Below are 13639 nucleotides of genomic sequence, written 5' to 3' on the forward strand. Positions count from 1 at the left end.
TAATCAAAAACTAGTAAAATTTTCAACTTGAACATTTTTCCAATTACAGAACTAAACAGCCTAGAAATGTCAGAATGCAAGATCAAGTGTAAGTGCCATCTGTCTACCATAGGGCTCAAAGCTCCTTAAAGGCAGTGCCTATCTTTTTCCCCCGAATTAATGTCCTCGGCTTCATGAAGTGACTATCATATGCTGGTGAGCAAAAAGTCTTTACTGAATGCAATAATTGAACAGGAACTATACCTCTTTATTTTTAAAAAATACTAAAATTCCTGTGAAATGCTCCTAAGGATCATTTAAAAGTAACTATTTAAAAATATTAAAACAGACATACCTGTTAGTCATCTTTTTCACAGATGAAAACTGGTGACACATATTTAATGCAGTTATATAACTTATATTGGGAATACTTAGATAAAACTGAAGTGCCTCACACTTATGACTGTTCACCACTGCTGGAACATGAATACCAACATTCTTTCTTTGTTCCACCAAAGACAGTTCCTTTAGCAAATCTGCAGTTTCTTCTTGGCAGGAACTGAAAAGAATTCGGATTCCAGCACCAATCAAGGTAGTCAGCAGGCTGTCATAGCTCTTTGTTCTCCTAAACGTCCTCGATGTGTCTCCTAAATATTTCATAGTTAGGAAAATGCAAACCTTAGTGACTTACATTAAGTAGAATTGTTAATACTATATATTATTAAAATCCCAAGATCTACATACACCATTAAGCAAACTAGTGCCACATTATGCTAATGAGAAACTCTACAGCTAAGGATTTAGTGATTCTCAAGTAGCTGACAGAGAAAATAGGGAGAACTGTCTTGATGAGTGTCCTGAACCGGAATCCACACAGGATGGTGAGTACGCAGGGGAGAGCTTACAGTCCTAGATAATTGATTTCTGAAGGCCAAGGCCATAGTACCATCTCCGAAATTCTTCCTACGGCTACGGGTGATGAAAGATTCATTAAGATACAAAATTACCTTACGTATTTATTCCCAGAGGAACTCAATGTCCTGCACACTCACGAAAACATCACCTTTAACTCTTGCCTGTTAAGTTCCTTTCCTAGCTTTCCCATTCATTTTCTTTCCATTTCTACTGACATTCTTTCTTTGGCATTCTTCATTATGCCAAAAAAAAAAAAAAAAGATACTTTTCCATAACTTGGGCCACGTTACTTTCTTTTTTATTCCAAATCTATTTCCTTTATAAAGGATATGTTGGTAAAGAGGAAATTATAGAGTTTTAGCACTAAGACCCAAGAGATCACCTTTTCAAGCCCTCACTTGTCAAATTAAAAAAAAAAACTAAAAAACTGGGTCACTGAAAGTGACTTATCCAAGATCACATGGTCTACCGGTGACAGCATGGGGATAACGTTTGTTGCTCAATTCCCAAACCAACATTTTACATAAACTATTCCCTTTTACATGATGACTGTGTAATTCTTAAATTCTTCCATAGTGGCTTTCACCTGCACGATTTCACTTAAGCTTCATAACATCACGAGATGAGTGGGACAGTATATGATTAACTCCTCGGAGGGAGTGATTTGTCAATGCAACGTCACATAGCTATGGAGACACCAGGACTCAGTGCGTCTTCTGATTCCACATCCCACAATCTTCTCACTATTCTCAGGGGCTCCTCATACTATTAAATTTTACCCATAGAAATTCCCTAATTGGAGCTCCAATCCCGCATTTCCAAATGCATCCTAGGCACCCATTTCAGTGACGCACTGAGAATCTTAACATGTTCAAAACTGAACACTCCTTGTCCCTCAAATCTGCTGCTTCTCTTATATTTATAATTTTGATAAGCAGCACCACTACCTAACTGCCCAGTAACCACAAAACTGGTCAACTCAAGAGCAATTCTTGACTCCTCCCACCAACTCCTGCTAATCCTCCCCTGTAAACCTCCTGAATCCTATCTCCCTTTCCCCACTGCTGCCTTATTTAAGGCCTTCCTTTCTGGGGCTCCTGAAAAAGACTTTTGATTGGTTCACTTGCCTTTCATTTCTCACTGTTCAATTCTCATAAGCTGCATTTAAACACAATGACTAAAGAAAAACATTATGGCATTATGTAAATATGAAATGACATTCATGAGTCGGGTATTTACATTCCACATGGTGACAGTGGAATGAACTAAATAATAGTCAAGTTCCTTTACAGCCTTATAAACTTTTTAAAATACAAACCTGTTTTTTCTCTGTCCTTTTCCACAATCACACATATTCTTTCAAACATGCTCTGCAGGTGCTGGATCTGTTCAATGAGCTTGTTCTTACTGATACTATTCAACATCTCAGACTGAGGCCTCCTCTCCACCACCATGCGGTTACTCACAATGTAACCACCACCGTGAAGAGGGCAGACCTCTACCTGTAAGCCATGAACTGCTCGCAGGGAAGAAATTACTTCTGAACTAGAAGTGATTTCACGACTATCTACAAGAATACAAGTTCTCTGGCCCTCCTGTGGAAGTTTAAGAGAAGCATGTGCGCCAGCCAAATGTGGTCTTGAGTTGGAACAGTAAGCCACTGAAGTGCTAGAATCCTCCAGAGCACCACCAGCCTGAAAAAGTGGAAAACATCCATCACAATCAGATTAAATATATATCAGCGCCATAAACTTCTAACACCTGAAGATGATTTTTCCTTACTGATATTTTTTCTTTTTTTTTACTGTTTTCTTCCTTCAACATGACCAAAGTGACTATGCAGATGAAGGACCAAGCCACACTTCATACCTAGTAGGACGGTTATAATTTAAAAAAAAAAAAAAGGAAAGTAAGTGTTGATGAGAAAGTGAAAAAACTGGAATGTATATTGCTGGAGGGAATGTAAAATGGTGCAGCCACTGTGGAAAACAGTTTGGCGATGCCTCAAAAAGTTAAACACAATTACCATGTGACCCAGTAATTCCGCTCCTAGGTATAGACTCAAAAGAACTGAAAACAACGACTCAAATACTTGTATGCCAATGCTGGTTCATTTTGGAAAATTCTTAGCCATTGCCTGTTCAAATATGCCTTCTACCCTATTCTCTTTCTCTAATTCCAATTACAAGTCCCTGAGACTAGTGGACACAATCCCACAGCTCTTGCATGCTCCGTTCTGTCTTTTCACTCTTCCTTGTGTTTCACATTGGCTAGTTTCTATTGGCCTAGCTTTAAGTTTGTTGGTTCTTTCCATGGCTGTGTTGAGTCTACTAATGGGCCCATTGAAGATATTCTTCATCTCTCTTACCACGTTGTCCATTTCCAGCATTTCCACTTTGTTGTTCTTTATATTTTCCACTTCTCAGATGATATTCCCTATCTGTTCATGCATGTTTGTTTGACTTTTCCACTAGAGCCTTTAACATATCAATCATGGTTATTTTAAATGCCCTGTCTGATTAGTTCCAACAACTGGGTTATATCTGAGTCTAATTCTTGAGAAAGTGTTTTTTTTCTTCCTTCTACATATCTTGTAACTTGTGGTTGAAAGCCAAACATCTTGTGTAGGAGTGTAGTAATTGAGGTAAATAGTATTTATGCCTAGAAATAGACATGTCTTTCTTTTGCTAGGCCTTTACTGTGTGGGGTTGAGTCAATCTAGTCAAAAGCTGAGTTGGGTTTGGGTTTTCTTATTGCTATCTATGATTACTCTAGGTACAACCAGAGACTTCAAACTCCTGTTGTGTTACTCTGTATTTAGGTTGGGGGCTGGGTTGCCAGATGACTTTCTAAATGTTCTCTCAGCTCTAGGGCCTTGCTGTGAGCCTGCACCTCAGAGAGGTTCTCTCCTACATTCTTGTCCCTCTCTCAGCAGTAGATTGCTCTGATTTGTTACTTAGTGCTTGCTAGCCTGGTTGGAGGGAGCGCTAGGAGTTGGCGGGGGCGAGGGGGTTCTGTTGTCCTGATTCAGCCTCTCTTGGGCAGGACTTGTGTCCCTTGTCTCAGAGGTGGACCGTCTCAGTGATCCTGCCCTCCCTCCCAGTGGTTAGAGATCTCTAATGTTCTAGGCCCAAGATGTCCTGCCCCTTTCTCAGGTGTGGGGCATTTTGTTCTTATTCCCTTCCTCCATCTGCAAAGGGTCTTCCCCTCGGCCCTGAGGGCCAGAGGGTTTTCTGCTCCTCCTCCAGAGGCTGAAAGCTTTTGTTCCACAGGGGACGTAGGGGGAAGAAACCAGATGGGGTTTGGTGCATTTTCCACAGTAACTGCTGGTCACTTCCCCAGACCTGCCCCAGGAAGGAGGCCTTCTCTGATCCTCAGTCTTTCCTGAGAACACCTGATGAGCCTGTGGAGAAGAGCCCATGAGTGCAAATTCCCCTTCTGTCTGCAACTCCCAGCGGTTCTAAACTCTCATGCTAGTACACTGCCTTTTGCAATTCATTCAAGTTCTAGCTGAGTTCTTCCTACCAGATTGTGCAGTGCTGAGTGACTGCCCCGAATCAGCAAGTCTCTCGTTGGAGGCACTCATCTTTCCTTCGATATCAGGCAGGCTGGTTGCCCTGCAACCTCAACTCCATAACGGTCTCAAACTCATGATTTTGTGGATTATCTGGCTTTTTTTTGTTATAAGGATAGGAGCAATGCTCTTTCCAGCTTCGTACATCCTAAGCTAAAGATGGAAGTCCTAATCACTCAGAAATAATCTTTATATTCAATATTCAGTTTCAAAAAACAAAAAAGAAGAAACGTAATGAAAGAAGAAATGGCCACTAAAACACCAAAAGAAAATACTGGAAATATTTACTTATCTTGGAGTAGAAAATGGCTTTCTAAAAGTGACCCTGAAGTCAGAAACTATAAAGAAAAAATTGACACTGTATAAAAAAGTTACCTTTTCCTATGGCAAAAATCAAAACAAAAAGGCAAATGACAGACAAGGAATACTGTTTGCAATACACATGACAAAGTAAACGTTAACATTTTTAGTATCTAACGGTTTTTGACAGGTTATTTAGTCTATTTGCTGTCTCCTCAAATTTACCTCAAATTCTTTCCCCTCCTAATTTCAAGTAAGAAGAACCATACTACATGGAATTGTAGTATTAGATAATAGAAGAAAAGGTAAACATATTTCTGTTAACATCTATTTATCCTTTTTCACAATCCTCAAAGGACTACCTGCCTATATCTATGTTTTAGTTAGAGCATGCCCAAGTAGAAATGTAGGTAGTGCTTACTGGTTTCAAAGTCCTGTGCACATATTACCCACCTCGACCCTTGGGGTTACTATGTTTATACACAGCCGTGGATGCTGGGGCTTTGAGACATTAAGTACTGAGGTGCTCTCCAATCTATGGTAAGACTTAATCTAGTCAACTTTGTCCTCATTGTGCCTTTGAGAAACAACTGTGCAAAAAAAGCCTGGGAACAGTTCAAAACTGGAAACGCCCATCTGAGGGCCATTGTGTGCACATTGGAGCATGATGCTGAGGGCCATTGTGTGGACATTGGAGCATGATGCTGAGGGCCATTGTGTGGACATTGGAGCATGATGCTGAGGGCCATTGTGTGGACATTGGAGCATGATGCTGAGGGCCATTGTGTGCACATTGGAGCATGATGCTGAGGGCCATTGTGTGGACATTGGAGCATGATGCTGAGGGCCATTGTGTGCACATTGGAGCATGATGCTGAGGGCCATTGTGTGGACATTGGAGCATGATGCTGAGGGCCATTGTGTGGACATTGGAGCATGATGCTGAGGCAGAATGGACAACACACTTAGAATAAAAGAGAAATACAAGGCTAGGTGTAGGTGTCACTCGAAGATGACAGTCAAGGAAACGAATCAATGTTCACAATTAACGGATTCCTATTACTATGACTTTAATTAACCCCTATTTTAGCAAAACTATTGTAATTATAAGCTCTTAAAAACTGAAAATGATTTTAGGGGTTATTTGAGCAATAGCAAGATAAGGAGAAGCTGGAAACTGGACCACGTAGCCTTTCTGGAAGGAAAGAAATTTAAAGGAAAGAAATCAGGTGGTGCCCCTAAACTCCTCTCCCCAGTAGAGAGACGAGAGTGACGTACCCACAGCCTTCAGTGGGGGAGCAAAAAGTTAATGGGAGGTTCTGAGCATGTAATTTCTGTTCATTTCACCTTGCTGGAAGCCCATTTTCCTACATCCTTTTTATAAAATTAGCAAGTTTCCTTACAGAGTGTTATTAAGAAAACTATTAACACATTTAAAAATTAAAACCTAATTATAAACTCTTAAAAACTGAAAATTATTTTAGGGGTTATTTCAGCAATAGCAAGATAGAGAGAAGCTGGAAACTGGACCACTTAGCCTTTGAATTATCCATATAATTTAGTGTGCTGTTTTCTTGTCTGAAGAATTTCATCACTTGCTAATTTTTCTTTGACCTAGTTATTCAACACAAAAGAAAGCAAAAAGAAAACCTTTTGGTAAACGTATGAAGACTCTTTTCTCTAATTTGATCCATACCTTCAACTGAACTGGAAATTGTCTACAGCCTTTCTGTGAATCAACAGTAGTGGATGATGGGGAGGTAGATTCAGTTCTATTACGGCTCTGAGGTTTGAAGTCCAAGACATCAGAAACTGTATCCTTTAAATGAAGTCGTGTGTGTTGTCTCTGCTCTGGCGACTGCTCAACAGCTGGATTAGAATGGTCCTTGGACGGCAGTGAAGACCCAGAAGGCAGTAAAGTCACACAAGGGTCCTGCTGTCTGCTCGTGTTAACAGTGCCTGGGTTAACCTCAACATTAGAGCCTCCTTTATCATTTACAGTGCTTTCCTCCTCACTTGAATCATCTGGTAAAATAATCCTGGATAATTTCTTTTTTGAACATGCAAGATTTTGTCTCATCTTCACTTGTTTTAGCTTTACTGCACGTCGGGTTTTATATTTTTTACTCCCATTTGCAAAGCAATCTTCAGCTATTGTGTCAGAATCAACACATACTTCTTCCTCACTTGATTGGCTTTTGCAAGACTCCTCTTCATCAACACAAAAACTGTCTTCTAAATAGTTTTCATCCTGCTCAGGAATCTACAATAAAAATACAAATAAGAACATCATAAATTTCTTTCATAAATTCAGAATGTATTTAACATTCTAAGTATATGAGGTCTTTATGAATATTTCACTTACTTTATTAGTTCAGTCACTTGTTCAACTAACATATACCGCTTATATTCTTTATGTAAGAAAATGGGGAGTTTGGGAATAAAAAACAGAATGCTTTACCCTCTAGAAATTTATGGTCTAATGCGGGTAGCCAGAAAAACAAACAATAGTTCACAAACAATGTGATAAGTGCTATATAATAAACACGAACATACTATCAAGCTGAACATGGCAATTTATAACCAAATAAGACTAATATGAAAATGTTTTCTGTAAATGAAAAATAATCTAAATTTTTAGAATTTTAGAATATAATATTTTTATGAAAAAAATAAATTTTAAAGAGAAATATGACAACACATAGGAATTAAAAATTTAAATAGTCGATGATGAAGTTCTAGTCACTTCCTTTAAACATTCTCCTAATTGGAAAACAATTTAATAGTATAATCTAATTAGCTCAAATTAAAGAAAGGATAATTTGATCAAATTAGGACTAAAAGGGATTTTGAGAATTCATTGAGTCCACCTTCCTTACTCAGGGCGGAAATTATCCCAAATAGCTCTGACAGTCCAGCTTTAGAAACAGAATAGAGGCTTCATGAACAGGAACATATTTCAACACCACCATAGGAAGCTCTCCACTCTGTTTCTCTAGTTCATACCTGTGAGAAAATGTTCATGTTGTTACGTTTCTTGTGAACTATTTTGTACCGACCACTCATCAATGGACTGCGCAAAGATTTCAGGTAAATTGCTCTCATTTCAGAATCTGTATAAAGATAATAAAAATTTCAAGTAACAAAATTATTTAAATGAAAACTAGCAAATTATTTAACTTGACCTATTCCAAATTCACATGGTTCAAACCTTGTGGAATTATTTCACACAAAAGATAGTTAATATATATTGAAACATGTCTAAAAACAATTATTAAAAAACGCAAAGTTAGGAGTTCTGCCTTTGACATCAGACCATCTAGTCGGGTGAGTGTGGACAACTTATTTAAGCTCTCTGCCTTAGCTATCCCTCTCCTCTGAAAATGAGGATTAGGACAGTGCCTTTTCATGAAAAATAAATGTCTACGTACAAAGACCTTAGGACTGCACTGCTTTATAGAAAGTATTCAATAAAACACAAGAAATCCAGGCAAAAAAGAAAACATAGGGTTAAAAACATCAAAAGCTGCAGCCGATAGTAAGTATGTGTCATAATTTTCAGTCAAGCAAAAACTGGGAAACACACAGGGTTTTATTTATGCCTACCATTTTTTTCACGGTTATAATCAGAAAACAACTTTATTTTTGTCTTCCATTTTCCCTTACATTTTTTTGGAGTGATTAAATTATCAACTTAGGTTATTTTGAGGGCTAACATTGCTAGATTAATGACTCTAGTGCTTGGGGAAAGATGTATAACTCTTTCTTCGAATACTATCTCCCTTACCCCCATTCCAAAGCTACCTCAGCTGTTAGACACCCTCTTGGCCACAGGATCTGCTTCTTACTGATGCTAAATCCTACAAGCTCAGTGAGACCTGACTTCCAGGTCACTGTTTAGAAGGACTCAGAACCAAGGAGCTTTCTGAGATTGTTTTCGTTTGTTTCATAGATTTTTTTTTTAGGTATAAGGCATATACAGTAAAATTCATCCTCTAGGGCACAATTCTTTTTTTTTTTTTTTTTTGTGAGGGAGATCAGCCCTGAGCTAACATCCATGCTAATCCTCCTCTTTTTTTGCTGAGGAAGACCAGCTCTGAGCTAACATCTATTGCCAATCCTCCTCCTTTTTATCCCCAAAGCCCCAGTAGATAGTTGTATGTCATAGTTGCACATCCTTCTAGTTGCTGTATGTGGGACGCGGCCTCAGCATGGCCAGAGAAGCGGTGCGTCAGTGCGCACCTGGGATCCAAACCCGGGCCGCCAGTAGTACGGCACAATTCTGAGTCTTAACAAACACATGGTTATGGCAACCGCTAATCTATTTGCTGCCCCTATAGTTTTACCTTTTCCAGAAGGTCGTATAAATCAAAGTCTACAGTATGTAACCTTTGGAATCTGGCTTTTTTCATCAAGCATAATTCATGTGCGATTCATATGCCTATCATTTTTTAAAGTTATAATATAGCAAAGAGGACTTAAGAAATGAGATATGAGGGCCGGCCCCGTGGCTTAGCGGTTAAGTGCGCACGCTCTGCTGCTGGCGGCCCGTGTTCAGATCCCGGGCGCAAACCGACGCACCGCTTCTCTGGCTGTGCTGAGGCCGCGTCCCACATACAGCAACTAGAAGGATGTGCAGCTATGACATACAACTATCTACTGGGGCTTTGGGGAGAAAAAGGGAAAAAAAGGAGGAGGATTGGCAATAGATATTAGCTCAGAGCTGGTCTTCCTCAGCAAAAAGAGGAGAATTAGCATGGATGTTAGCTCAGGGCTGATCTTCCTCACAAAAAAAAAAAAGAGAGAAATGAGATATGAAAAAAAGATAATGTGGGTTTTGAGGGTATTTTTTTATTTAAAAAAAACTTTCGATTCCTCACACGTCAAACGCGCTGTGTCTAAACTGGAATCTCGGATCTGCCCGCGCTCCTTCCCAACAGCAGAGAACAGCAACTGCGTCCCTGTGCCGCTCAAGCCCACTGCCTACTCCTTGGCTCTCTACCCTCAGAAGATCCTGCTGGCTGTGCATATCCAGAATCCAATCCCTCTCACCCCCTCTGCTACCCGCTTGCAGAAGCCACTATCACCCCTTGACCAGATCACTGCCATGGCCTCCTGGATGGTCTCTTCCTCCACCCTTGCCCTGCAGGCCATTCTCCACACAGACTCTGCAGTGATACCCTGGCTGCTCATCTCTCTCCATCTCGCTTCCTCCTACTCCCTTTCTCCCCCATTCAATTCCACTCACAATGCTGTTCCCTTGAACATGCCACGCACACTCCTGCCTCAGGGACTTTATACTGGTTGTCATCTTTGCATCAACATTCTCCCACCAGATTATACTGTAAACCTGAAAAGCCAATTCTGTTAATGAACATCAAGGGCACAATACTAAGAAACCTTATTCTGCAAATCATATCAGTATCAGCGACATAGTACTGAGAACTTTTGTCTTTAAAACCTTTTTTAACAGCTAACATCTGTTGCCAATCTTCCTCACAAAAAAAAAAAAGGAAAGAAAATGACAAAATATTTCACACATACCAAATTTAATTCCCTTTAAAGTCAAGGTTCTTTGAAAATTGACCAAAATATTTAAATATAACCACACTAAAAGCATTGAAAATTAAATGAAAAGGAAGCATCATTATATTATTTACCATTTATAGCCTGTGAAAGTTGAGTCTCATCATTTAAGAAGTTAAGTAACGAGGAATCGTGTTCATTTTCTGACTCATCGTTCTCATCTGATGAAACACATTCTGCATCTTCTTGGGTAAGTTCTGCTTCATCATCTAAAAACTTCCTAGCTACAAGCTAAGACAAATTAGAAAACATGAAGATGCCCTTAAGAAAATCATTTACTTTCCTTAAATAATTGGAAATCATTCTGGAAAATAAATTTCTTGCCAATGCTTTTAAGACCAAAATAATAAAAACAGAAAATTGCAAGAAGAAATGACCAAGTAGGGCTGGCCCTGTGGCTTGGTGGTTAAGTGCGCGCGCTGCAATGCTGGTGGCCCAGGTTCGGATCCCGGGTGCGCATCGAGGCACCACTTCTCCGTCCATCCTGAGGCCAAGTCCCACATACAGCAACTAGAAGGATGTGGAGCTGTGACATACAACTATCTACTGGGGCTTTGGGGGGAAAAAATAAAATAAAAAAAAAAAAAAAAAAAAAAAAAAGAAATGACCAAGTAGCAGACCTACTTAGAATTTCTTCTGGGCCGGCCCCGTGGCTTAGTGGTTAAGTGTGCGCACTCTGCTGCCGGCGGCCCGGGTTCGGATCCCGGGTGCGCACCGACGCACCGCTCCTCTGGCCATGCTGAGGCCGCGTCCCACGTACAGCAACTAGAAGGATGTGCAGCTATGACAGACAACTATCTACTGGGGCTTTGGGGGAAAAATAAATAAATAAAATCCTTAAAAAAAAAAAAAAAAAAAAGAATTTCTTCTGATAATTCTAAGTAAAATAAAGCAAAAGTCAGCATGTCAGCTGGCTGAATGCTTCTTAATGAGCATAAAGTCTCCAGAGTCTTCCGGCTAATTAACTTCGGCCATAAAAAATACTGCATCACAAAAGGACTGATCAGTAAGAAAAGATGCTGAGAATTCTTTTCCAAGGATTTGAATATTGGATAGAGATAAGAAAAACAATATAATGATTGTAAAAGCAAATATTCTAAAACTCAGATTTCTGTCTCTATATTTTCTTCAATTTGACTCAAATTCTCAGTACACTAAAGTTTCTTCATTTAGTCATTCAAAATAACACAACACTGCAAGATACGTAGTTTCAAAACATAAAGAGAAACAAAAATACGACAGCCTTGATATTTTAATTCCAGTAAAAAAAGTAAAATGAGGGTCAAAGTATTTTTTAATTTTGAATTTTTTTCTATAAAGAAATTGTACAGAGAAATCTACTTCTATGTAAAATCTAATGTTCTTTACTAATAAAAAATACACAGTATATATTTATAAAAATAAGAAACTAAAACAACTTTACCTTTAGGTTATTCTGTCTCTTTGGGACTCTGATGCCTCCTTTGGCATTCCTGGTATGACCCTTGAAGTCTTCTAACTGTGGATGTCGTCTGTGAAAATTCTCACTTTCATCACTCGATGATAATTCTAACTATAATAATTCAATAAAATTCTTGCATAAGAAGATATAATTGGATTGTTGTATCTTAACGTGTATCTCAAGGGTTGTTGCTTTTATTTTCATTTTTTCTTTTTAAATAGATGGCTTAACATTTTCAAGTTAGAAAAATAAAATACTCTCAGAAGTTAGAGCCATGTTACAAATACATAATATTTAATAATTTAAAAGTTAAGTAATACTAAGTACTAAAATACTAAATTAGGTAGTATAAGTAATACTAGTATATATTCATTCAATTTAGTATTACATCAAATGTGTTTGATGAAAACTTGTATTTTTAGTTTAACTGTTTCCTTTAGAAGATCCTGAAGGGCTTCACAAAAAATAAGTCTGTAAATATATCTGTCAAAATCAGTTCAAATATACAGGGAGTCCTCTCAAACCAAGACACCAATATAACAATAACAAAGTTTGACTGTGAGGCCTACCACTATATCTCTTACAGAATAATATGAAACCAATCAAAAGAAGTTTATCAAAATAATTTCAATTAAGAGGAACAATTTTAGTTTAAAGTGGATTGACCATCAGCATTCTCAAAATTTTAATTCACTTCTGGTATAAGTCAATCAGACATTCTGGTTATGGTAGCAAGTTAAGCAATTTTTCTCTTCTTTTTTGTGAGGAAGATCAGCCCTGAGCTAACATCCATGCCAATCCTCCTCTCTTTTTTTTTTTTTTTTTTTTTGCTGAGGAAGACTGGCCCTGAGCTACCATCCATGCTACCATCCATGCTCACCTTCCTCCACTTTATGTGGGACACCGCCACAGCATGGCCAGACAAGCGGTGTGTCCGTGCACGCCCAGGATCCGAACCTGGGCTGCCAGCAGCAGAGCACGAGTACTTAACCGCTACGGCACGGGGCTGGCCCTAAGCAATTTTTCTAGTGAAGTTTTATATAAGTATACAAAGTTAATATGGACTGTTTGCATTTTTTAATTAATTTTGCACAAATTATCCTAGATTGTATTAGAGAATTAACACACAAGATTTCCTAATCTCAAATTTAGCTATCAGCTATAAGCTGATGACAAATGAATATCATTACCTTATGACCCACCCCTCTACCCACACTTCAGATTCAAGTCATCGCTGCCTGCCAGACACTCACTTCACTGCTCCATAAGAACCTCACACTCAAACACGTGCAACACCGAATTTATCGCCTCTTTCTTGCCTTCTGTAAATTGGTGACACAGGCACCAAACAGCCCAAGTCAAACCCAGAGTCATCTTGGACTCCTTCCTTTCCTTCTTTTAAACCACTCAGTCAGCATATGGGAGAATAAGGCCTTCCAAACACTGGCCCAGACTTTTCTCCAATTGTACATCCTGGCATTCTTTGTCTTTACAATCCAATAATAAAGAGATGCTGTTTCCCCACTTCACGTCATTCTTTTAGCTGTTCACTCTGTTGGCAATGCCTTCCCCTCTCCCTTCTCCTGCCTAACCACCACACATGCCATAAGATTTAACTAAGGTATTACCTTCAAGAAGACTGCCAGAACTACCAAGGTCTAGGCTAAGGACTTATCTTTTCTTATCACTTAACTTAAAAAGTTATATTGAAATGATCTGTTTACTTATCTATCTCTCCTATTAGAGTGTAGGAGACTTACAACAGCACCAGGATATAATCCTTATAGCGTCCCCAGCATCTTACACAGTAGATACAGAATAGGTATTTAATGAACGTTTGCTGA

General features: G+C 38.9%; 1 protein-coding gene across 1 annotated transcript in view; it reads right to left on the reverse strand.

Moving 5' to 3' along the window:
* The window catches only part of FANCM (FA complementation group M), a 54319-nt gene that overhangs the window by 712 nt on the left and 39968 nt on the right, over positions 1-13639 (reverse strand). Inside the window, exons 17-22 of the mRNA XM_087422135.1 lie at positions 11778-11906; positions 10429-10585; positions 7775-7881; positions 6465-7031; positions 2213-2588; positions 335-626 (exon numbers count right to left, since the gene is read on the reverse strand). Coding sequence (XP_087278261.1) covers positions 335-626; positions 2213-2588; positions 6465-7031; positions 7775-7881; positions 10429-10585; positions 11778-11906 — 1628 coding nt within the window. The remainder of the gene's footprint in view (positions 1-334; positions 627-2212; positions 2589-6464; positions 7032-7774; positions 7882-10428; positions 10586-11777; positions 11907-13639) is intronic.

Source organism: Ceratotherium simum, chromosome 3 (assembly GCF_057802395.1).
Source record: "Ceratotherium simum simum isolate JZ-2026a chromosome 3, ASM5780239v1, whole genome shotgun sequence".
Classification (NCBI taxonomy): domain Eukaryota; kingdom Metazoa; phylum Chordata; class Mammalia; order Perissodactyla; family Rhinocerotidae; genus Ceratotherium; species Ceratotherium simum.